Below are 22,989 nucleotides of genomic sequence, written 5' to 3' on the forward strand. Positions count from 1 at the left end.
GATGGGGACGTTTGCAAGACAACAACCATCTGCACGAACAGTTCGACGACTTTTGCAGCAGCATGGACTATCAGTTCGTAGACCATGGCTGTGGTTACCCTTGACGCTGCATCACAGACGCGCCTGCGATGGTGTACTCAACGACGAACCTGGGTGCACGAATGGAGAAAAATCATTGTTTCGGAAGGATCCAGGTTCTGTTTACAGCATCATGATGGTCGCATCAGTGTTCGGCGACATCGCGGTGAACGAACATTGGAAGCGTGTATTCGTCATCGCCATACTGGCGTATCACACGGCGTGATGGTAAGGGGTGCCATTGGTTACACGTCTCGGTCACCTCTTGTTCGCATTGACGGCACTTTGAGCAGTGGACGTTACATTCCAGATGTGTTACGACTCGTGGCTATACCCTTCATTCGATCCCTGCCAAACCCCTCATTTCGGCAGGATGATGCACGACCGCATGTTGCAGGTCCTGTACGGGCCTTTCTGGATAGAGAAAATGTTCGACTGCTGCCCTGGCCAGCACATTCTCCGGATCTCACACCAATTGAAAACGTCTGATCAATAGTGGCCGAGCTACTGGCTCGTCACAATACGCCAGTCCCTACTCTTGATCAACTGTGGTATCGTGTCGAAGCTGCTTGGGCAGCTGTACCTGTACACGCCATCCAAGCTCTGTTTGACTCAATGCCCAGGTGTATGAAGGCCGTTATTACGTGGTTGTTCTGGGTACAGATTTCTCAGGATCTATACACCCAAACTGCGTGAAAATGTAATCACATGTCAGTTCTAGTATAATATATTTGTCCAATGAATACCCGTTTATCATCTGCATTTCTTTTTGGTGTAGCAATTTTAATGGCCAGTAGTGTATTTTTGTAAAAAGTTTGAGGATGCTTTATTACAAATATCTGAGGAACAGAATGTTAATATCTTCTTTTGTTAGATTCTTACAACTCTCCATATTTTTATAAAATAAGATACAAAATTTTTTCTCTTACATTAATGTCTTGCTGTCCTAGTAAATGAAAATTCCTTGAACAAAATGTTTCGCTGTGGTACTGACTAACTGCACGACTAATTTAAGTAAAATAATGTCAGTAGTTTGTGAGGAAAAAAAAGTTGCCAAACTTTACGTTACGGGTAAGGTTTGACAGTGTTTGTATGAGGCCTTAGCTTATATGGATGAACTAGTGCAAACCACGCGAATTCTCCTCTTCGTTCTCGAGCAGTCCTCCTAGGATGACCCGATATTCGAAGTGGGTAACAATAATGTCAGTCGCTTCAATTCTCCTCTTATCGGTTTCCTTGAATATCGACAGTGCGAAAGCTCCTGGATCAAATCCTAGCCTCCGTAGAGTCTGTAGTCTGCCACGATCAGCACAGTTAGAAACTAAGCAAGTATCATGTGTTGAACGTCATCAGCAGTTGTGGAAACAAATGTTGTCTTGGTGCATGGTTTTCCTATCACATAGTTGTAGCTTTCATTAGGGTTTTGGCTTTTTCCATGCACACACTTTTGTAGAATTTCTGGTTCTGCTAAACACCGAAATATTCCCCATATATTGACGGCGTAGAACTGGAAGGAAACATCGCATACAGAACAACATAGGGGAGTGGTCCCGTGCAAGCTTTCGTTAGTTATTAGTTTTATCACATATAAAAGTGGAATTGAAATTTCAGTACCTTGTAGTAAATGAATGCCGAATAATGTTTCACACTTTTGGTCGCTTACACATACGTCCCACAGTACTGTTTTAAATGTGACCGGAAGCTGTTTATCGGGGAATATGTAAGGTTACTAGCTTCAGTGAAACCGATATTTCTTATTTTATTCGATGTGTCATACTTCGTGTTTGTACGATGTGCATTTTACAAGCAGTAGTCTTCAATAGTCGATATGTTGCGTCACAGAGATTCTGAGTAGAAGCTGTTGTGCGGTCTGGAAATAGAAGAACACAGAGATACAAATGCAGAGAATGCATAATTCTGGAAATGGAAGATTGTAAAGATTGATTTGAGAAGTGAAAAAATTGTCCGGCAAAGTAGTCGCTCCAGTGATCACTCGCGCGTAATTTATCATCAGTTTGACAAAGACAAATAGTTATTAATTTTCTATTTATTGATTCGGGTTAGTTCACTCGGTAGTCAAGACGACCTGTTTGCACAGTGCCCAAGCCTCCATTTCCCCGTTGTCAGACTGGTACTAGACGTTGTGTATCGACAGAGTACAAACCAAAACTCCTGTGTAGTCTGTACTACGTGCTCTCGTCGAGGAGAACGCGCGTCAGTGTTAAGTACTTTTGTAAGGTGTTGTACATAGCTACTAGTAAGAGCTAACTGATTGCTGTTGTGACTTATTAATACTGTAGTCGTACAAAACTACGTTTCTCCGTTTTCTGAATTGATGAATTTTTATACTTCTGATCAGCTAATGGAAGCAGTTAATACTTACTCTGGTTTGAAATCTTATGAAAATTGTGAAACTCTTTCTGGATATCTTTTCATAAAATATAACCGTATCATCTGTAAAGACTTTGAGGTTACTATTGGTATTCTCCCACATGTCAGTAGTACACTACACGAATAGCAAAGTCCCTAAATTACTCACCTGGTGTACGCCTGACTCTCTGACGTTATTCGAAAGGACATTTAACCACCACAATCTTGACAAAGAAGTACTGCAGTTATGCTGTGGCGAACTGTGTATGCCGGCTGGTGTAGCCGAGCGGTTCTAGGCGCTTCAGCCTGGAACCCGGCGACCGCTACGGTCCCAGGTTCGAATCCTGCCTCAGGCATGGATGTGTGTGATGTCCTTAGGTTTAAGTAGTTTTAAGTTCTAGGGGACTGATGACCTCAGATTTTAAGTCCCATAATGCTCGGAGCCATTTTTGAACTGTGTGTGTGTGTGTGTGTGTGTGTGTGTGTGTGTGTGTGTGTGTGTGTGCGTGAGGGAGAGGTGAGAGAGAGAGAGAGTGAGTGAGAGGTCCTTACGGTTATTACGATTTTGACAAACAAGACTAAAAGTTTTTGTTTATAATGAAGCAGTCCGAAGTGCATAAAGATGTTTCTTCATTTACTGCTGACCAGTTACGACCACTGCTCTGGTAGTCACTATTAAATTGCTAAATGAGTAAAGTGAGTAACGTGCACGTACTTAGAGGAAACTAAAAGCACAAAAAGAAACAGGGTACATCAACAAATACTTGAAAGAGACAGTGTTATACCCATGGGTGTCTGCTGAAACTGACGACAAGCAGGCGCCACTCTAAGAGGCATGTAACCACTGCTGCGTGACATGCAGTTTACGTAGCTTAAACGGAGGAAGCTCCACCCATTGTTTCCAGGGTAATATCGTTGTTAGCCAATGGCCATAAAACATGCTGAATAAAACCGAAATACAATTATTTATGTACAATATTTATGTCCAGATAATACATAACCGGCCGTAGTGGCCGAGCGGTTCTAGGCGCCTCGGTCTGGAACCGCGTGACTGCTACGGGCGCAGCTTCGAATCCTGCCTCGGGCATGGATGTGTGTGATGTCCTTAGGTTAGTTAGGTTTAAGTAGTTCTAAGTTCTAGAGGACTGATGACCTCAGATGTTAGTTCCCATAGTGCTCAGAGCCATTTGAACCATTTGATAATACATATATAAAAATACAATTAAGCTTTACGAAATTATAATATATAACTTAAAACGGAGTGAAAAGGAAGAAAATAAGCTGTTAACGTATAAGAATACGCCAGGTTCCATCTATAGCACCCTATGCGTAACAACCAAGAGGCGTTGATGTTTAGCAGGTAAATGGTAAAGATCTGAAGATAGATGTATTACGACTACGCATCAAAGACACGTCTGTATTGCCTCACGTTCTTTGGTTTCCAAGTAATCAAGGTACTATCATTAAGTCTGATATGCTAATACTACGGATGAGAGAACGAAATAGTTATTATTTATTGAAAATTAATTCCGTCTCAATTACATTAAGAAATAACTTGTCCTTAACCACTAAATGGAGTCACAAGCAAACAGTCCCTTTCTCTAGGGACAAGTGCATAGCGTAAGCCAAGTTTAGCTGGCAAAAAAATATTACCTACAATTACGGGAATCAAACGAAGATAGATACGTCCTTATTCTTAATATTACATGCAACATTAGATGTGAGGAATTAATTATCTTCAGAGGGTACAATTATGTTTAAAACATTAAAGAACCTGAATGGAATAATACAAAAATGAACTGAAATAAAACTATGACATTAAGTTCCCATTGTAGACATTTCATGTTAAACATATGTAAGGTTATGATGATAAGAAAAATGCGTAGCCGCTGATCTGGTAACACCAGAAACTTGTCCCTAGAGAAGGGCACTTATGTTTATTTTCTAATATTGTTTGCTTGTGACTCCTTTTGGTGGTTAAAGCCCATGTTATTTTTAAATACAATTGTGACAGAAATAATTTTCAACGTGTAGTAATTATTTCCTTCCCGTATCCGCTAGTAACGTATCAAACTTTATGATGACACCTAGATTACATGGGAACCAAAGATTGTGTGCTAGATCTGATGTATCTTTAATATATAGTCATAATATATTATTACTAGTGGCGTCCATGCTAAGCTTCTTTGTCTAATGATTGTTATCCATAAGATGCTTTCTCTTACGAAAGAGAAAATATTTTGTTGAGCCCAACCTACGTAGATAGGAATGATCATCAAAACAAAATAAGAGAAATCAGAGCTCGAACAGAAAGGTTTAGGTGTTCGTTTTTCCCGCGCGCTGTTCGGGAGTGGAATGGTAGGGAGATAGTATGATTGTGGTTCGATGAACCCTCTGCCAAGCACTTAAATGTGAATTGTAGAGTAATCATGTAGATGTAGATGTAGATGTAGGTTCTATACAGGGTACCAGGCGTGTTCTTATACGTGAATAGCTTATCTTTTTTTAACTTTGTTTCTCATGTTATAATTAGATAAAGCTTATTTGTGTTCTGCTGTGCCAATGGTCTGGTCTAAATATTACACACAAATGATTGTATTTAGACTTTATTTGACATGTTTAACGAGCATTGGCTGATAATGGTGTAATGCTGAAGACAGTGGGTGGAGGGTCCGCTATTTACGTTATGTAAATCGCATGCCAGGCAGTAGTGGTTATATCTCTTAGAGTAGCGCCTGCATCTCACCAGCTTCAGCGGACTCCCATGGGAATAGCTTTCTTTCTTTTAAGTATTTGTTGATGTTTCTTTTTGTACTTGTAGTTTACATTCTTCGAAGTACATATATATCTTACTCTATTCACAAAATAAGCAGTCTAACAATGAAGTCCAGTGCAGCGGTCGAAACTGGTCACCAATAAATAAACTTATTTATCAGGTGGAACTGTTTTATTCTAAATAAAAGAATTCAGCATTTGCTACCACAGACATATTTCCAATAGAAGCAAAGTAAAATGTTTCAAAACTTTTTAGATTATTTCTTACACCACATTTTGTAAATGCTTTAATTTTTCGATGTATGTAACTTAAAAAATAAGTCTTAGTAACAAATGAGAGTTGATGAAATATGTATTTCTTAGAAACTTTTAGTGGAGGTCACAAATTTCCCATTCACTCTGTGTACATGTAACGGGAACTGCTTTGAAACTTCCAGGTTCTGGACCCTACTTATACATCACTACCTATTTAAAAACGGGTGTTAATAGAAGTGCATAACAACTAACGAAATTTGCTTTCCTTTTTATAATTTCTTTGTGATGGACATAAAGTACCGCTCCCCCCCCCCCTCCCCTCACCATCCCATCTGGTCTTGTAGTAAAAATTAAGGAAAACACATTGATATTGCGAGCGTTGATGTTATAGTAGTAGTAGAGCAAGGTAACTTGGCCTTTGTGCAGGAACACGTTGAGATTCTCAGGACTGGGTGAGTCCACCCCTCCACACTGCCTGTCTCCTACTGAGCTGTGAGATTAGTCACGAAACATTGTCTGCCCACCTCCGCTACACTGCAGAAATGGAGGCGTGCACACGCCGGCTGCACTGCAGCCGGTCTCAAACGATCTTAAACAAAATATTCGGAAAAAGGGAATGTTTCTCTCTCATAGCCTCATTCGTCAGATACATTTCGTTAATGGTCGTAGTTGTGCTAATATTTCTATGTTAAGGAGCTACGTGAAATTTGAATAGTTTGCTATGAAAAATAGGGGTCGCTATGATGTAACGTTTGGTAGATGTCAGGTCACGCACTGCTACCGCAAAATATAGATAACATATGGAAATAATTCCTAAACGTGAAACGAAACCTATATATTTAGCATCGAGGAAATGGATTGCATAAGGCGCACTGACTTCCGATCTTGTGCAAACGTTACAGTGATAGTAAAATATTTATAATATCTCTCATACCTCACGAATGGTTCAAATGATAGTACGAAAACTTGAGAGATTTTCCCATAAATAAAGTGAAGTCACCTCCTCACATCCGTCCGTATGTGCAGACTTATCTCAGGATTTGCTGTAGGGAGTTTGACCTGATTTTGACTAATGAATACACTGTTTCATAACGAAGGTCTTTGTACATATTTTATAAACATTTCGTACAGATTCTTTTAATTATAATGAAGTAAAATTTATTTGTCAAAGGATTGCTTTTACCACACAGTGATCAACTGCTATTATTCGAGACTGGAGTAGTCATATGAGTGTCAAAATCGTAACACAATTTGCATTTTGCCTGGTGGCCTGGCGCTAAAGCGTCTGTCTGGAAACCGATATGTTGAAGGATCAAATACCTGCTAGGTCATTTTTTTTCACTCTGCCTGTTAATCTAGCATTCAGCTCTCAATGACATGAGATTTTCCAGAAACGAAACATGGCTCAGATTCTATGTTACACTAACTTCCTCTATTACACTTTGGTACTGTTTAGTAACACTCATATGACTGTAATTTTTTGCGGACAACACAAAATGCAGATCCATAACTTATGGTTTTCTATTCGTTATGTATAAAATGCAGCTTTGCTTCGTCTATATATAGAATGTTTCACAGCGGCGCATATATGACTTACCGTTCAGCTTTCCACTTTACTTGAGCCAAACATAGAAACGAACATGATTCTCTCCGTCGTAGGGCAAAGGATATTATTTGTTTGGAGACTTAGGAGAAGTGGTGGTAATACGAAACACTTTCTCCCTTAAACGATACACTGAATTTAAAATGTTGCTGTTCCTTCAAAAATGTCACCTGTGTTAGTTTATTCATCTATTGTAAAGGATCGCTAATAATTGTGATGAAGAATGGAGATGTTCAATAAGTATAGTAAATTTCTTGACTTGTGAAAATCATGAGGTTTTCCAAGGGGGACGTAATATGAAATAGATTTCTTAGCTTATTTTTCAAGCGTCAAAGTATTTACATCTGTATCCTTTCTAGTCACCTTTCTCGAGGGTGTGTGTTTTGGTATACTGAAACATCATGCTGCGTCATTTAGTGTTTTAGTTTTATCCTTGACAGCCATTATTGCTTGAACAATATCTTCTGGATGCCATTTATGTCGCATTCGCTTTTTCAGACCATAACCTGCTTATTGGGATGGTGACACTTATTACACAGAAGAGGGATTGTAATGTGGAACAGTGTATGTCTTATTTCCAGCATTTGTATACAACGCCATTTTCGGAAATAATCGATCAAAATAGACAACTGTAGATTTATTCTGTTACTAAATAGTGCAACAGAAACAATATGATAAATTAATTGTAGCCGGCCGCGGTGGTCTCGCGATTCTAGGCCTCAGTCCGGAACCGGGCGACTGCTACGGTCGCAGGTTCGAATCCTGCCTCGGGCATGGATGTGTGTGATGTCCTTAGGTTAGTTAGGTTTAAGTAGTTCTAAGTTCTAGGGGACTGATGATCACAGATGTTAAGTCCCATAGTGCTCAGAGCCATTTGAACCATTTTTTTGATAAATTGTAAATAATGATAGCAGAAAAGAATTGTATCCAACCTTTCAAAAACTTCTGGTAACCGGAAAACAAAGTGCGTCTCCTAACCTTCCAAAACAATGTGAATCTGATCTCTCCGGCGGAAACAGATAATTACGGCTGTGATAACTGAAGCTGCCAGCAACTTCGAAGCATTCTAATAAATATGGGGAAGAACGAAAAGACAACCACTTCACCATGCGATGTGAGACATACAATGTGAAATGAGCAAATAATTTTAAACAATAGATTCCCTACAATCGTTTGAGAACAACTGTGTAGCACAAAAACATGCGAATCCAAAATATGTGGTGTTTTATTTTTTATGCTTCACGTAAGACGTTCTGAAAAATTACTTCAGCAACTTCACGTCGTTTACATGCAATACATCTTTTCAGCAACACAGGAGACGACAGAGTTTTCAGCTTTCTTCACTCCTTGAATAAAACATAGGTTCTTTGTGTGGCACGTCAGAGAATTGCAGCAATAAGTTTCAACAGTGCTTCACAGTGTGTACTAAGCTTCACAAGAACTGTGCTGTAACACGAACTAAACATGTACATCATACATGTTTTTTTTTTTTTATTTTTCTTTTATTGGTGCCACCTCAGCCAGCCTCAGATACATTTTGAATCACTCACACACACATAAATTCGTGATCTGCATACAATATTAACATTGGTTGTAAACATGGTACTTAAATCACTGTAGGTCCCCATCATTGCCAATAGATGTCACTCCAGACGCTAATTCAGTATGGAACAAATTACATTCGCGTCTCCGTACCGTTTTCCTGTCGCGCGCTGCTTACATCGCGTAAATTATATGAAACTGATGATATTCACTTACTTAACATTGTTCTCTGAATAACTTCATTCGTGACCCGCAAGAGAAACACGACACGCCACTCAAGTCGTCTTGTCGTGGACGTTTAACGCAACCCGTGCGAAGCCGGGACGTGTCGCTACTACTTAATAAGCGAAACTTTCTTATCTTCTGCTACATATGAGACAATAGTTATTTTTATAATGAAATGATGTAAAGTAATTGTTTTAAGCTCCATAGATAGCTGGCTCACCCGATTTTGTAATAACATACGTGAAGTAGTCATACGTTTATTTTTATACCGTGCATGAGCTTTTCAGAAGTTACTTACCTGACCTGCCTTCAGTTGTTTGTTTAATAATAGACTGTTGTCATTCTGCCGCAGTTGAAACTACATTAGCATGTTTATGTGGAGAAATTGTGTGAACCCTCGTCGTATTTTGGCAAAATAATCTAATTTTAACATGGGAATCACAGAAAAAATAAAGGTTTTACAAGTCTGGCGAAAATATATCTCTACTGCTATTGAGATTTCAGCGTAATCCTATAACTTACTGTGTTTTTAGTAAGAAATTGTTGATTGTCGAATAGTTGGTCGTCCTGGCATAACTTATTAAGACGATCGTTTACGAACTCGCTTGCTGTAGCATAGAAGTTCCCCGGAACAGGTGTTCGTGTAGGGGCTCCAGTTGTGGAATTCACCTACCGCGCTGTCCCGTCGACAAGAGAGCCCCCACTACTACCCTTCTTCCCTTCCCTACCGTGCGTTATACGCAGCTTGTGGCTGTTCGTACACGTATGACTGCATGTGCTACTTGGTATGTTCCAAAACGCCGCCCATGAAAACGGGATTATTTCGGGGATTATACCTCTGATTCTATTAGTTATAGAAAGCTGGGATCTATGTTTAGAGTAGTCCTTGGTCTAGAGACCATTCTTACACGAAACAGAAGGCACGTCTCACTATCAGTATTCTACAGTGCAGGTTCAAATTATATCAAACACATCCCCGTGTTTAGGCAACTGGAGCAAATAGGCTACTTCTTGTTGCATTTGATGTGATCTACGGTGCACGTAAAGAAGCTTATGACGCCTATGAAGACAGCGTAAGTTCTTGGACATTTCCTTAGACAACTCTTCCCTCCCCTATGCCCCCCCCCCCCCACACACACACAAATCATTTCTTTTAACATTTTTTTTTCATATATAAACTGAGCCGCTGATCCCAAGACGGCTATGCGTATAAAACGGAAGCAATAAATACGATATCTCAAACAACCTCAAAAATTATACTGAAATTTTCACGCATTTACTTGATACGAAGGTTCAAAATTAACTCACATGTTCAAGTCAAATATGCACACGGTGTGAGGTGAAAACATAGTTTATGAAGTGACGAAGCAGGGAGAACTATTCTGTAAAGTGTCTCTGTCATCATCAGAAGGCTTCTGGGAGCCCCATGTTGTAGTACTGAAGCACATGCAATTTTTTTTCACATATACCCGGTCTGTGATGTAAAATTAGTCTTGAAATATTTCAGTTTCTCGTAAGTAAAGTATCAGATTGTACTGATCCATGAAGTTATTTTCATTTGAGTCACATGAGCAGCCACAGTAAGGAAATGAAGGAAACCAGCGGGAAAAAGCCCAAGAAAAATATGAATCTGCTCATGTTCAAAAACTGACTGATAATTTAGGTACCAGTCACCTTACTCCACCTCCCTCACCTCTTTTAAAAATTTTTGCATGTGAAGACATCTATTGTTTTTTATGCTGAGATAGGAGACAGTGGCAGCGGGAAACTGACGGAAAAGCAATAAATCCTAGAAAACAGCAGTGGATGTGGTATAGATAGATCGAAGGAGCCACTGGTAATGATGGAGGGAGAGGGTGAGGGATACAATGGCAGTGGAAAATAGTCGACAGTGACAGGACAATACTGGCAAAAGAGTGCAGAAGACTGCGCCAGTTGGAGATAAATAAACGGAAGCAGAAAGTCGAAGTGGAATAAAGCCAGTGATAATGAGAGACGGAGTTTATGACGATGACGAGACAGTGAAAAGAGAAGAGATAAAATCAGTGGGAAGGAGTGAATGGATAGTAGTAGTGAGAGACGTAAAGAGAGTGACACCAACAGTGAGAGGAAACATAGGAGTGGGACAAAATGAGGGAGACACACACACATAGAAGTAATGACAATTAGTTGGGCTGAATCAGTGAGGGAGAATGTGCTGGTGGGAATGGATTGGTATGAGCGAATTACAGCGACGGACTAGCGGCTATGAGCCAGTCATAGTTAGGGCAGCTTCTGGACGTGGTGAGTTGCATGTTAAAAACAGCGCAAATATGTTCGCATGCCAAAATATTTCGGAAAATTTTTAAAAGTATTGACGAAAGTAGAATGAGGTAGATGGTACTCCACTTTCCAGCCATAATCTTACAAATTATGCTTTTCCGGTTTTTTTGTGCTCCGATAGGAGCTTTCCGCTGGTGTAATACTGAATGCACGCTATTAGAGCACCAGAACATTTTCGATACAAATCTACTGATGAGTATTTCGCGAACATATCCGCAGCCATAGCGACGATACATCCGTCGATATTTTACCCAGGACATTGCGTCGAAAATCAAATCCCTTATTTTGTATGAATTTTTTGGTCTATGACGGAACCGCAAGAAATACCGCTGGGATGCACTGCAATTTTTTAGCGGTGAAATGGAGAGCTGTGGCACAGTCGGATGGAACGTTGAGTGACCTACGCCATTCACCAAAGAGCCCATTCCTCGCTCGTTAAAACCTGGATTCGAGCTCTTCAGCGAATTTACTCTAATGAACCGGACAACAGTGGTTCTGCAGATTGTGTTTTCTGCGCCATGCACGAGCAATTTCGCTGCAGTAACTATCCCAAACGCACTCCTCCGCTAATGACGGCGTTGGTTCAAAAAATTTCTTTTCATCGTTTTTTTCTCAATGCGCATCCTTTCATCGCTTAAAATGGGAATGTTAGTGGAGTATTTTTCGAGGATAGCGGGTGTAGTGGACTTAGAATTAATAGTTACTCGCGTGACACACCAGTCAATAGCACGAGAACAAATAAATTACACGCAGAGCAAGTACTCTTGAAACGAAATGATGAAGCCCATGTTCCAGTAATCCTTTGTCCATCATGGAATGTAATTCAGAGCCTACTTATACGCTGATGTGACATCATGGTATGCCTCCTGCTATCGTGTCGGACCCTACTATGGCCTGCGTAGTGCAGCAACTCGACATAACATGGACACCAAGTTGTTGGAAGTCCGCTGGAGAAATATTGAGCCATGTCTCCTCTGTAGCCATCCACAATTGCGAATGTGTTGCCGGTTCAGGATTTTGTGCTTTCGATTATGTCCCTTAGATGTTCGATGCATTCATGTCGGATGACATGGGTGACCAAATCATGCGCTCGAATTGTCCGGAATGTTCTCGAAACCGATCGCAAACAGTTATGGTCCGGTGACAAGGCGCTTTGTCATCCATGACTATTCCACTGTTGTTGTGTAACATGAAGTCCATGAATGGTTGCAAATGGTCTCCAACTAACATAACCGTTTCCAGTGAGTGACCAGTTCAGTTCGACCAGAGTATTCAGTCAATTTCTTGTCAACAGCCAACACCATTATGGAGCCACCATCAGCTTGCACACTATCTTGTTGACAACCTACTGGGTCCATGTCTTCGTGGGGACTTCGACACTCGAAATCTACCATTAGCTCTTACCTTCTGAATGCGGGATTCATCTGTTGAGGCCACGGTTTTCCACTGTAGTAGATTCCAACCCATGGTCTACGGGGAGCGTCTTTTACTAGTAATCGAAACGGTCATCTTCCCAGGTTCGAAACCTGTCACCGATTAAATTTTGATTAATAATCAGCTTTGGCGGACGAAGACCTCCGGCATAACGATAACATCTAAATCTACGTGATTACTCTGCTATTCACAATAAAGTGCCTGGCAGAGGGTTCAATGAACCACCTTCTCTACCGTTCCACTCTCGAACGGCACGCGGGAAAAACGAGCACTTAAATTTTTCTGTGCGAGCGCTGATTTTTCTTATTTTATCATCATGATCATTTCTCCCTATGTAGGTCGGTGCCAACAAAATGTTTTCGCAATAGGAGAAAATCCTCATTCTGCCAACGACCTTGTCATAGAGGGCGGAAGATCGGACAGCGGTTCAGGGTACTCTCTTCTCCTTCGGGTGGGAAACGCCCTAAAAGTGGAACAAGTAGCAATGATCAACGGCATGAGGACTCAGAAGGCAATGGGAACCACTGCATCAAAGAAATGTAACGTGTATCTACAGGACAGTGGTCAGTAATTGAAAAAGGGTCATGGTGATCTCTTCATTGGCACAAGATTGCAGAAGACTGCCAAGAGGGAGGTGACCATGAGAAAATGATTGAATAACCACCGAAAGGATAACGTTCTTTCAGTCGGGGCGTGGAATTTCAGAAGCTTGAATGTGGTAGGGATGCTAGAAAATATGAAAAGGGATATAGATATAGCTGGGGGCAGTGAAGTGAAATGGAAAGAAGACAAGGATTTTTGGTCAGATGAATATAATGTAATATCAAAAGCAGCAGAAAACCGTATAAAGCGAGTAGGATTCGTTACGAATAGGAAGGTAGGGCAATGAGTGTGTTACTGTGCACAAGTCAATGATAGGGTTGTTCTTATGAGAATCGACAGCAAACCAACACCGGACAACGCTAGTTCATGTGTACATGACGACGTTACAGGTTGGAGAGATAGAGAAAGTATGTGGGGATACTGAAAGGGTAAAACAGTACGTAAAGGTAGATGAAAATCTAACAGTCATAGGGGGCTGAAACTCCGTTGCAGGGGAAGGAGCAGACGGAAAGGATACAGAAGAATACGCGCTTGGGACAAAGAATAATAGAGGAGGAAGACTAATTGAGTTCTGTAATAAATCCCAGTTAATAATAGCGAATCTCTGTTCAAGAATCGCAGGAGGAGGAGTTATACCTGGTAAAGGCCAGGGGACGAGGGAAGGTATCAGATTACATGAAGTAATGAACAATAAGCTGATGTTTAAGAGATTATTCAGGAAGAATCAATGCTCAATGAAGTGGGATACGGAAGTACTATAAGACGGCGATATACTCTTGTCCGCATCTAGTGGTCTAGGGGCTAGCGTTGCTGCCTCTGGATCACGGGATCACTGGTTCGATTCCCGGCCGGGTTGGGAATTTTCTCTGCCCGCGAACTGGGGGTTTGTGTTCTCATTTCATAATCATCATCATCATCATTTGTGAGAGTGACTAGATTGGATTGTGAAAAGAAAATAGACTGTGTATAAATCGGGACTTTGTACGGATGCTAATGACCGCACAGTTGAGCCCCCCGCAAACCAAACATCACGACGGTATAAAAATGGTTCAAATGGCTCTGAGCACTATGGGACTTCTGAGTTCATCAGTCCCCTAGAACTAAAAACCACTTAAACCTAACTAACCTAAGGGCATTACACACATCGATGCCGGAGGCAGGATTCAAACCTGCGACCGTAGCGGTCGCGCGGTTCCAGACCGAAGCGCCTAGAGCCGTGCGGCCACAATGGCCGGCCACGACGGTATGCGCTTGAAGTTATCTAAGGCGATAGACACTACAGAAAGGAATAGCTCAGTAGACACTACAGTTGAAGAGGAATGGACATCTCTAAAAAGTTATATCACAGAAGTTGGAAAGGAAAACATAGGTGTAAAGATGGTAATTGCGAAGAAACTATGGGTAACAGAAGAAATAGTTCAGTTGGTAGGCGAAAGAAGGAGATACAGAAATATTCAAGGAAATTCAGGAATACAAAACTACAAGTCGCTGAGGAATTAAATAAGTGCAGGGAGTAAGACGAAATGCCTGCATGAAAAATGTGAAGAAATCGAAACAGTAATGACTGTCGCAAGTGTTGACTCAGCATACAGATAAATAAAAATAAACTTCGGTGGCATTAAAATCAGGGGTGGTAACGTTAAGGGTGCAACGGCAATCCCACTGTTAAATGCAGAGGAGAGATTGGAGAGGTGCAAAGAGAACATTGAAAGCCTCTATGAGGGGAAAGATTCATCTGATGTGACGGAAGAAGAAATGTACGTCCCACATTGATGTCTGCGGTTATTTCGCACAGTGTTCCTTGTTTGTTAGCACTAACAGCTCTACAAACGCCGCTCCTCTCGCTCGTAATTGAAGGCATAAATTTCCTTCACGTGAATGGTCACAAATGTTTGTCATCAGACTGCCGATTACGATGACCATCTTCAGATCTGTTTTATAAAAGCATTTTCTATAAAACAGCTCTGAAGATGGTCATTATAGACCGAGACCTGTAGTCTGATGACATGAAAATCTATGACCACAGACGTGAAGTAAAGGAAATGTATTCTCTTTCGGGTCACTATTCAATTCGCGACCACGTCGCATCTTGTGTAATTGAAGGCTTTCGGCCTTGACGTTGTCCATGGTGAGAGGTAACGTCTGAAATTTGGTATTCTCGGTACGCTCTTGACACTATGTACCAAGGAATCCTGGTTTTCTTAATGAACTCAGAAATGAAATGTCCCATGCTTCTAGCTCCAACTACCACGCCCCGTTCAAAGTTTATTAATTCCCGTCTTGCGTCCATAATGATGTCGGAAGCCTTTTCACATGGTTTACCCGAGTGAAAATGACAGTTCCACCATTGTGCTGCCCGTTTATACTATCACTACCTGCATATTCGCATATCGCTTTCCCACCTCATTGTATGGGCTTGGACCCATTAAGGCTGCACAAGAACCAGTTTACTCTCTGTCCATAGCTTGTGCTCGTTAGAGCGAGATTCCATACGACAGGTTGTGTTTTCCTCACTTTCATTGAGGGTAGCAATGTCACCCGTGAATCTTATGACTTGTTCTTCAGCATCTCGAAGTTTGATCCCACCCGAGTCTTTCTTTTATTCCGTCATTGCTTCTTCGATGTATAGATTGAACAGTACTGAAGAGAGACTACGTTCCTTAATCACCTGGGCACTTTGTTCTTGATCTTCCAATCTTACGTTTCCTTCCTGGTTGTTGCACATATTGCATATCACCTACATATTGTATATCACCTGTCTTTCCATATAACTTACCACTATTTTTCTCAGAATATCGAACGCCTCGTACCATTTTACACTATGAAACAATTTTTCCAGTCTTGAAATCCTGTGAGCATCTCTTGATTTTTCTTCAGTCTTTCTTCCATTATCAACCGCGAAGTCAGAACTGCTTATCTGATGATTTTCATATATGAGCTCCTCGAGTTTCTTTTCCATTCTTCGGCATATGATTCTTCACAGCATCCTGGATGCATCAGAAGCTGATTGTGCAACAGATCTCAAGCTTCTCTACCTGTCCTATCTTTAGGGTTGTATGGGATGATAGTCCCCGAAGACTACATACCAACGTGAATAGTCGTTTGTTGCCAGTTCCCATAATGATCTTAACAATTCAGAAGGAATTTTATCTGTCCCGCCTGCCTTATTTCATTGCAAAACTTCTAAAGATTTGCTAAACTATAATACTGGGTCAAGTACGTCTTCCATCTTGTCTGCATTGCTCCTTCTATCGCATCAATAGACATAGCCTCTTTTTCTTAAAAGCATACACTGAACTTTCTTTATGGATACGCTCTCTCCTCTGCGTTTAACAGTGGAATTTCTACTGGACTCTAGTCTTGACTCTATACGTATAAAAAAAGTCGTGGGTTGCAGAATGTTCTTCATTAATTTAAGAACGATTTCGCCCATGTAAGGCATCGTCAGGTTATCTGAAAATATAAGGGTCGTCCCCAGAAAGATAAACACGCTGTCTCTGGCGCATATATGCTCGAGTAATGTAAATTATTTTGGCCAGACGGGAAGGACTTTTAAAATTATACTTCAGGAACATTTACTCACTAAGGAGAGGGAGATTAAGCATATTTCTTCCTTTGCTGAGCACCCTAACTCCAGTGGCAACTGGCCACCTTTGCTCTGAAACTTTTAAGGGTTTTGCACCACGCTCCCAAAGGTAAGAGGTTCATTCTGCTTGAAGAGATCCAAATTGTTAAAGACTGACACTCCAAGAAAGATACGACACCGAATGATCAGTTATCAAGCAAGAATCAGGTATCAGATTTTCTACGATTGCCTGTTTCCGATTTTAAAACGGCTTATTAGTTTTTAGCCTTTTATTCCCAGGACCATGGTCGCTTGTCATGAGTATGCAGTTGTATTTTATCTTTTTGGCATTGGTACCTTTAAGCCATAGACTGCTGGCCTAATCTTTATTTTATTGTTTACGCATTCCATTTCTTTATTCTCTTACACCGCTTTTGAGCATAAGGTTTTCTATGTCTCCGTGCATAGTTTTCGGTCTGGAATTGGCTCTGAGCACTAAGGGAGTTAACATCTGAGGTCATCAGTCCCCTAGAAATTAGAACCACTTAAACCTAACTAACCTAAGGACATCACACACATCCATGCCCGAGACAGGATTCGAATTTGCGACAGTAGCGGTTGCACGGTTCTAGACTGAAGCGCCTAGAACCGCTCAGCCCCACTCGCTGGCGATCTGGAATTCCCTGTAGTGTGTACATTCCCAAATGCTCTATTATGTTCTATTTACTTGTTAATTTAACGGCTACTATTTGAATTTTACGCCGTATCACACTGTAAACCAGACGGCAGCGCCGCTTGGTAACGCTCATTACTACTAGTCAATAATTATGCATGAACTCCTATCATTCATATGTATGTGCTGTGTGAATACGGACGGGTCTCTTGCAGTGTTGTAGTGTACGTTCGTATTTTTCGCTTCCTCCTTTGCTCTCTACTAATGCCTGATTTATTTCATTAATTTTTAATTTTTCCGTATAGGTTTCCTTTGGTATGTTTTATGCGGAATGATGTCTTCTTGACAGATATTTGCTGCACGGGATTGCCCGAACGGTCTAGGTGCTGCAGTCATGGACTGTGCTGCTGGTCCCGGCGGATGTTGGAGTCCTTCCTCGGGTGTGGGTGTGTGTTTCTGTCCTTAGGATAATTTAGGTTAAGTAGTGTGTAAGCTTAGGGACTGATGACCTTAGCAGTTAAGTCCCATAAGATTTCACACACATTTGAACATTTTTGACAGATATTTATTGTCAGGCAATTTCGGATCCTTTACCATGAGTTACAATATGTTTCCCTATATAATTTTATTCGGTCAGTTTTTGAAGCTTATTTGTTTTTACAGTAGTCCAGAATAGGACCACGCTGGATTTATTGTAATATGGTCGTCCTCTTATATTTTCAGGTAACCCGATGATGACCTATTCGGGCGAAACGCGTCATTCTTAAGTTAATAAGAAACATTCTGCGACCTATGTCTGGTTTTCAAATAGCAGCAATAGAAGACTGCACCAACGCCAACATAAAACGAAAAAATTTCTAATGTTGACTCTACTGCTTTAATTTTCAGTGAAGGTTGTTATGACTTTCCTACACATAAAAAAAGGTTTGCATCACCTCGGTTCCGAAAGTTCTAGAACCTATACAGAAAATTGGAATAGAGATCAATATAAACATCATTTACATCCTTTTTACTGCTCATGAAAACCACACATTGCATGTTGTACCACCAGAGGTGGTGGTCCAGATCGCTTTGCACACCAGTACCTCTAATACCCAGTAGCACGTCCACTTGGCTGTATACGTCGTGGCATACTATCCACAAGTTCATTAAGAGACTATTGGTCCAGATTGCCCCAAACGTCAACGGCGATTCGGCGAAGATCCCTCAGTGTGGTTGGTGGGTCACGTCGTCCATAAACAGCCCTTTTCAACCCATCCCATCGTTATCCTGAAGTACGTCATTCACAAGATGTGCACGATGGGGGCGCGAATTGTCGTCTGCGAAGACGAATGCCTGGCCAATATGCTCCCGATATGGTAGCACTATCGGTTAAAGGATGGCATTCACGCATCGTACAGCCGTTACGGCGTCTGCCATGACTACCAAGGGCTTACGTCTGCCCCAGGTGATGCCACCCCAAAACAGCAATGAACAGCCACCTTGCTGCACAAACTGGACAGTGTGTCTAGGGCATTCAGACCGACCGGGTTGCCTCCAAACATGTCTCCGACGGTTGTCTAGTTGATGATATATGCGACACTCATCGGTGAAGAGAACGTGATGCCAATCCTGAGTGGTCCATTCGGCATGTTGTTGGGCCCATCTGTACCACGCTGCATGGTGTTGTGGCTGCAAAGATGGACCTCACCATGGACGTCGGGAGTGAAGTTGCGCATCATGCAGCCTATTGCGCACAGTTTAAGTCGTGACATGTACTGCAGCTGCACGAAAATCATTACTCTACATGGTGGCGTTGCTGTCAGGGTTCGACCGAGTCATAATCCGTAGGTAGCGGTCATCCACAGTAGTAGTAGCCCTTTGGTGGCGCGTGTCACTGACAGTTCCTGTCTCTACCTCCTCCATGTCCGAACAACATCGCTTTGGTTCACTCCGAGACGCCTGAGCATTTTCCTTGTTGAGAGCCCTTCCTGCACAAAGTAATAATGCGGACGCGATAGAACCGCGGTATTGACCGCTATGGCATGGTTGAGCTGCAGACAACAGGAGCGGAGTACCTACTTCCTGGTATAATAACTAGAATTGATCGGCTGTCGGACCCCCTCTGCCTCATAGGAACTGCTCACTCGTGGTTGTTTACATCTTTGGGTTGCTTTAGTGACATCTCTGAAAGTCAAAGGGATGGTGTCTGTGATACCTTATCCACAGTCAACGTCTATCTTGAGGATTTCTGAGAACCGGGGTTGTGCAAAACTTTTTTTGATGTGTGTATATGCTGAATTAGTCCTTCGAATGATTTTTTCTTTTTCGATTAGTTGTAAGTGACTTGTATGGCAGTATTCGTGTTCTTGAGTAAACACATTTAGCTTCCTCCTTTTTTCAGTCTATTGCTTTCCACCTGCCTATATTCATCAGCATAACTTATCATTCTTCAGTACTACTGAATACCACATTTCTGTCTAATTTTCATCATTACTAAACAGTGATCGGCGTTTGTGCCTGCTCCTGGATAGATCTTAGAAAGCAATACCCAATTGAGTTGTTGACCATGGTGTAATCCAGCTGGAAGCTTCCCATGACTCTTGGAATTTTTAAAGTGTACCTCTTCCTCTGTGACTTTTGAATAGCGTATTCGCTATTACTAACTAAAATTTGCTGCAGAATTCGATTAGCTTTTCTCCCCTCGGATTCCAACTACCAAGGCTGTATTCTCACGTAACTCTATCTTCTATTCCGTCCCCTTCTACAGAGTTCCAATTCCCCATCATTATCAGAGTATAATCTAATCTTCCTTTAAGTACTGAAATCCCATTTCCCTGTTATTGCAACTTATTGTGCTTGTCCCGTCGCCTTAAGTACCTGAACTAATGTTTCATAAATATCACATTCGTCGTCGACTGTACTATTTATTACAATTATCAAGAGTGGATTTTCAACCTTACATTAATTTCAAGTAGCTAACGGTAAATGTTGACTACTGCTTACTTCGTCTTTAGTTTTGTGTCGAAACTGAGCCGCATGTAACCTAAGTAATCCTGACAGGTAGTTCCATGCCACAGTGAAGTCCGCGTTTCGTGCTGGCCGTTTGAGTGTAGATGAAGATGTTTCTGAACAACAATCAGTCCAGTGACCTCAAAATCATCCAGCAACGAAGTCTCGCATGTGAATAATAATATGCGGGTAGAGCTCCATCCGTGAATCCCTTTTCTTCGAACTACGGCATTAACATTTTTGCACCATGTCAAAATAGGAATTACCATTCACATGCCCTTCAAAAAAATATTGTGCAGTTAGGTACCGTGGCGACCTCGTCATTGGAGTTTGTTTAATGAACTATTACTTTAATAGTAACTGCGGTTGTCACACCAAACGTTTAACGTCTTGTCCTGTATTTCGCGCTACCCAGTGCTTGGCTGTTGATTTTAGTATTTTAGTGAATTGTGTATTAATGCTGGGTTTGTGTGTTCCAAAAGCCGTTATTGGTGTGCGCAGGACCCCTGCCTGTTGTTGTCACTTGAGCTCTTGAGCACGGTATTCAGACGCGTTACCGATGTGAATGCCAAACGTCGAGAATGTGCTGATTGCTGTGTAGATCTTCAGGCTTTCATAACTTAATAGTTGGTTCACATATTTATGAGACCTCGCTATTTGAGTATTTTTGAAACCTAATAGGCTTTACAAATTGTTATTTTTCATATTCACAAGACCTGATAATTGACTTACTTTCACAACTAGTGAGCTCTGATTTGCAGTTCTATTAAAGCTATATTTGTGTAAAGTAATGTTTTATAAATTTAAAGCTGGGGCCACAAGGCTGTTTTTCTTTCAAAGTTTTTCTGAATTATTCTCATTGATTTTATACAATTGAATAATCGGTTTAGATCACCGTAGTTTGCAAATGCTATTTAATCATTGTGTTATTATAAGTGCTCTATTTCAATTAACATGGTGAAAATAAATTTTTGCTTACCAATCCCATACCTTACCAACGACGTTGGACATACAGATCCGCTGCGTACGTAGTATTTATACGGAGTTACTATCATATACAATTTACTACTGTATTGATATAGGAGGACATAGATATCTAATTTTACGAAACATTGGACTGTTGCTACTCACCATCTCTGGAGCCGATGTCTGCCACCGGAGGGACACAGGATGGTGACCGTTCTCCTGAAACAGTGAGAAAGTATAATGACATTCGATGCAGTGCACTGCTTTTCTGAAGACAAATCAACTACGCGTATAAGGTGGCTCTAGTCATATATATATATATATATATATATATATATATATATATATATATAGAGAGAGAGAGAGAGAGAGAGAGAGAGAGAGGGAGGGAGGGAGGGAAGGAGGGAGGGAGAGAGAGAGAGATAGAAGGAGCATGGAGGGGATGATATTTGCTAATGTGTTGCAACACACACGTTCATTATTGGCATGCCTTAGAAGGTGTTTAGAAGGTGTTGCAGTCGACAGCAATCTATAAAACTGAATTGCAAGTGAAGTATGACAATATTACAAATTGGAGGAGAATACGTCCATTGCTATTCGCGGCACGTGTCAGGAGGCAGACTATACCTCATTATATACCAGCGGTTAGTAGAGGTAGATGCGCAGAACGTTGAACTGGGCCATCTTATGACGTGATGCATACTACAGCTTATTTCAAGGCATGCAAATGAACTTAAAATTGTTTGCTCGATATTTAACACTTCATTGAAAAACGAAAAAAAACGTAGAACGACACAGGCGTTTGTGAAATTCTACCAGGTAGAGTTCAGTACTTTTCTCTCAACAGAAAGATATCGTTAGATTTGATAGTATCTTCCAGCGTACCACGTTAATTTCTACCACGTTAGCTTCTCTTGTGGGAGCTCCTTAATCGCTGCATAAGTACTGCACCCTACATCTACTTTAAACCCATGTATTATAGTTATGCCTTGGTCTCTCTTTACAATTCCCCCCTCACAACCGCCGTTCACTCAGACTCCTTGAAACCTCAGCATGCGCAATATCAAGTTGTAGCACGAATTTATTTTCTCCCCAATTCGACTGACATAGTTTCATCAGTTATACAGTCCGCCCCAGGTATCTGAGTCGTCAACGCGACAGAATGTCAGTCCTAAGCGCCCGGGTTCGATTTCCGGCTGGGTCTGAGATTTTCTCCGCTTAGGGACTGGGTGTTGTGTTTTCTTAATCATCATTATTTCATCCCCATCGACGCGCAAGTCGCCGAAGTGGCGTCAAATCGAAAGACTTGCACACGGCGAACGGCCTACCCGACGGGAGGTCCTAGTCACAGGACATTTACATTTACATCGGTTATACAATCCATCCCCCCCCCCCCCCCCCCCCCCATGAACCATGGACCTTGCCGTTGGTGGGGAGGCTTGCGTGCCTCAGCGATACAGATAGCCGTACCGTAGGTGCAACCACAACGGAGGGGTATCTGTTGAGAGGCCAGACAAACGTGTGGTTCCTGAAGAGGGGCAGCAGCCTTTTCAGTAGTTGCAGGGGCAACAGTCTGGATGATTGACT

At 41.4% G+C, this 22,989-nt stretch overlaps 1 protein-coding gene across 1 annotated transcript in view; it reads right to left on the reverse strand.

Moving 5' to 3' along the window:
- LOC124711298 (calcium/calmodulin-dependent protein kinase kinase 1) overlaps positions 1-22,989 on the reverse strand; it is a 1,501,168-nt gene that overhangs the window by 906,590 nt on the left and 571,589 nt on the right. The window contains exon 2 of the mRNA XM_047241302.1: positions 21,568-21,621. Coding sequence (XP_047097258.1) covers positions 21,568-21,621 — 54 coding nt within the window. The remainder of the gene's footprint in view (positions 1-21,567; positions 21,622-22,989) is intronic.

Source organism: Schistocerca piceifrons, chromosome 8, assembly GCF_021461385.2.
Source record: "Schistocerca piceifrons isolate TAMUIC-IGC-003096 chromosome 8, iqSchPice1.1, whole genome shotgun sequence".
NCBI classification, from domain to species: Eukaryota; Metazoa; Arthropoda; class Insecta; order Orthoptera; family Acrididae; genus Schistocerca; species Schistocerca piceifrons.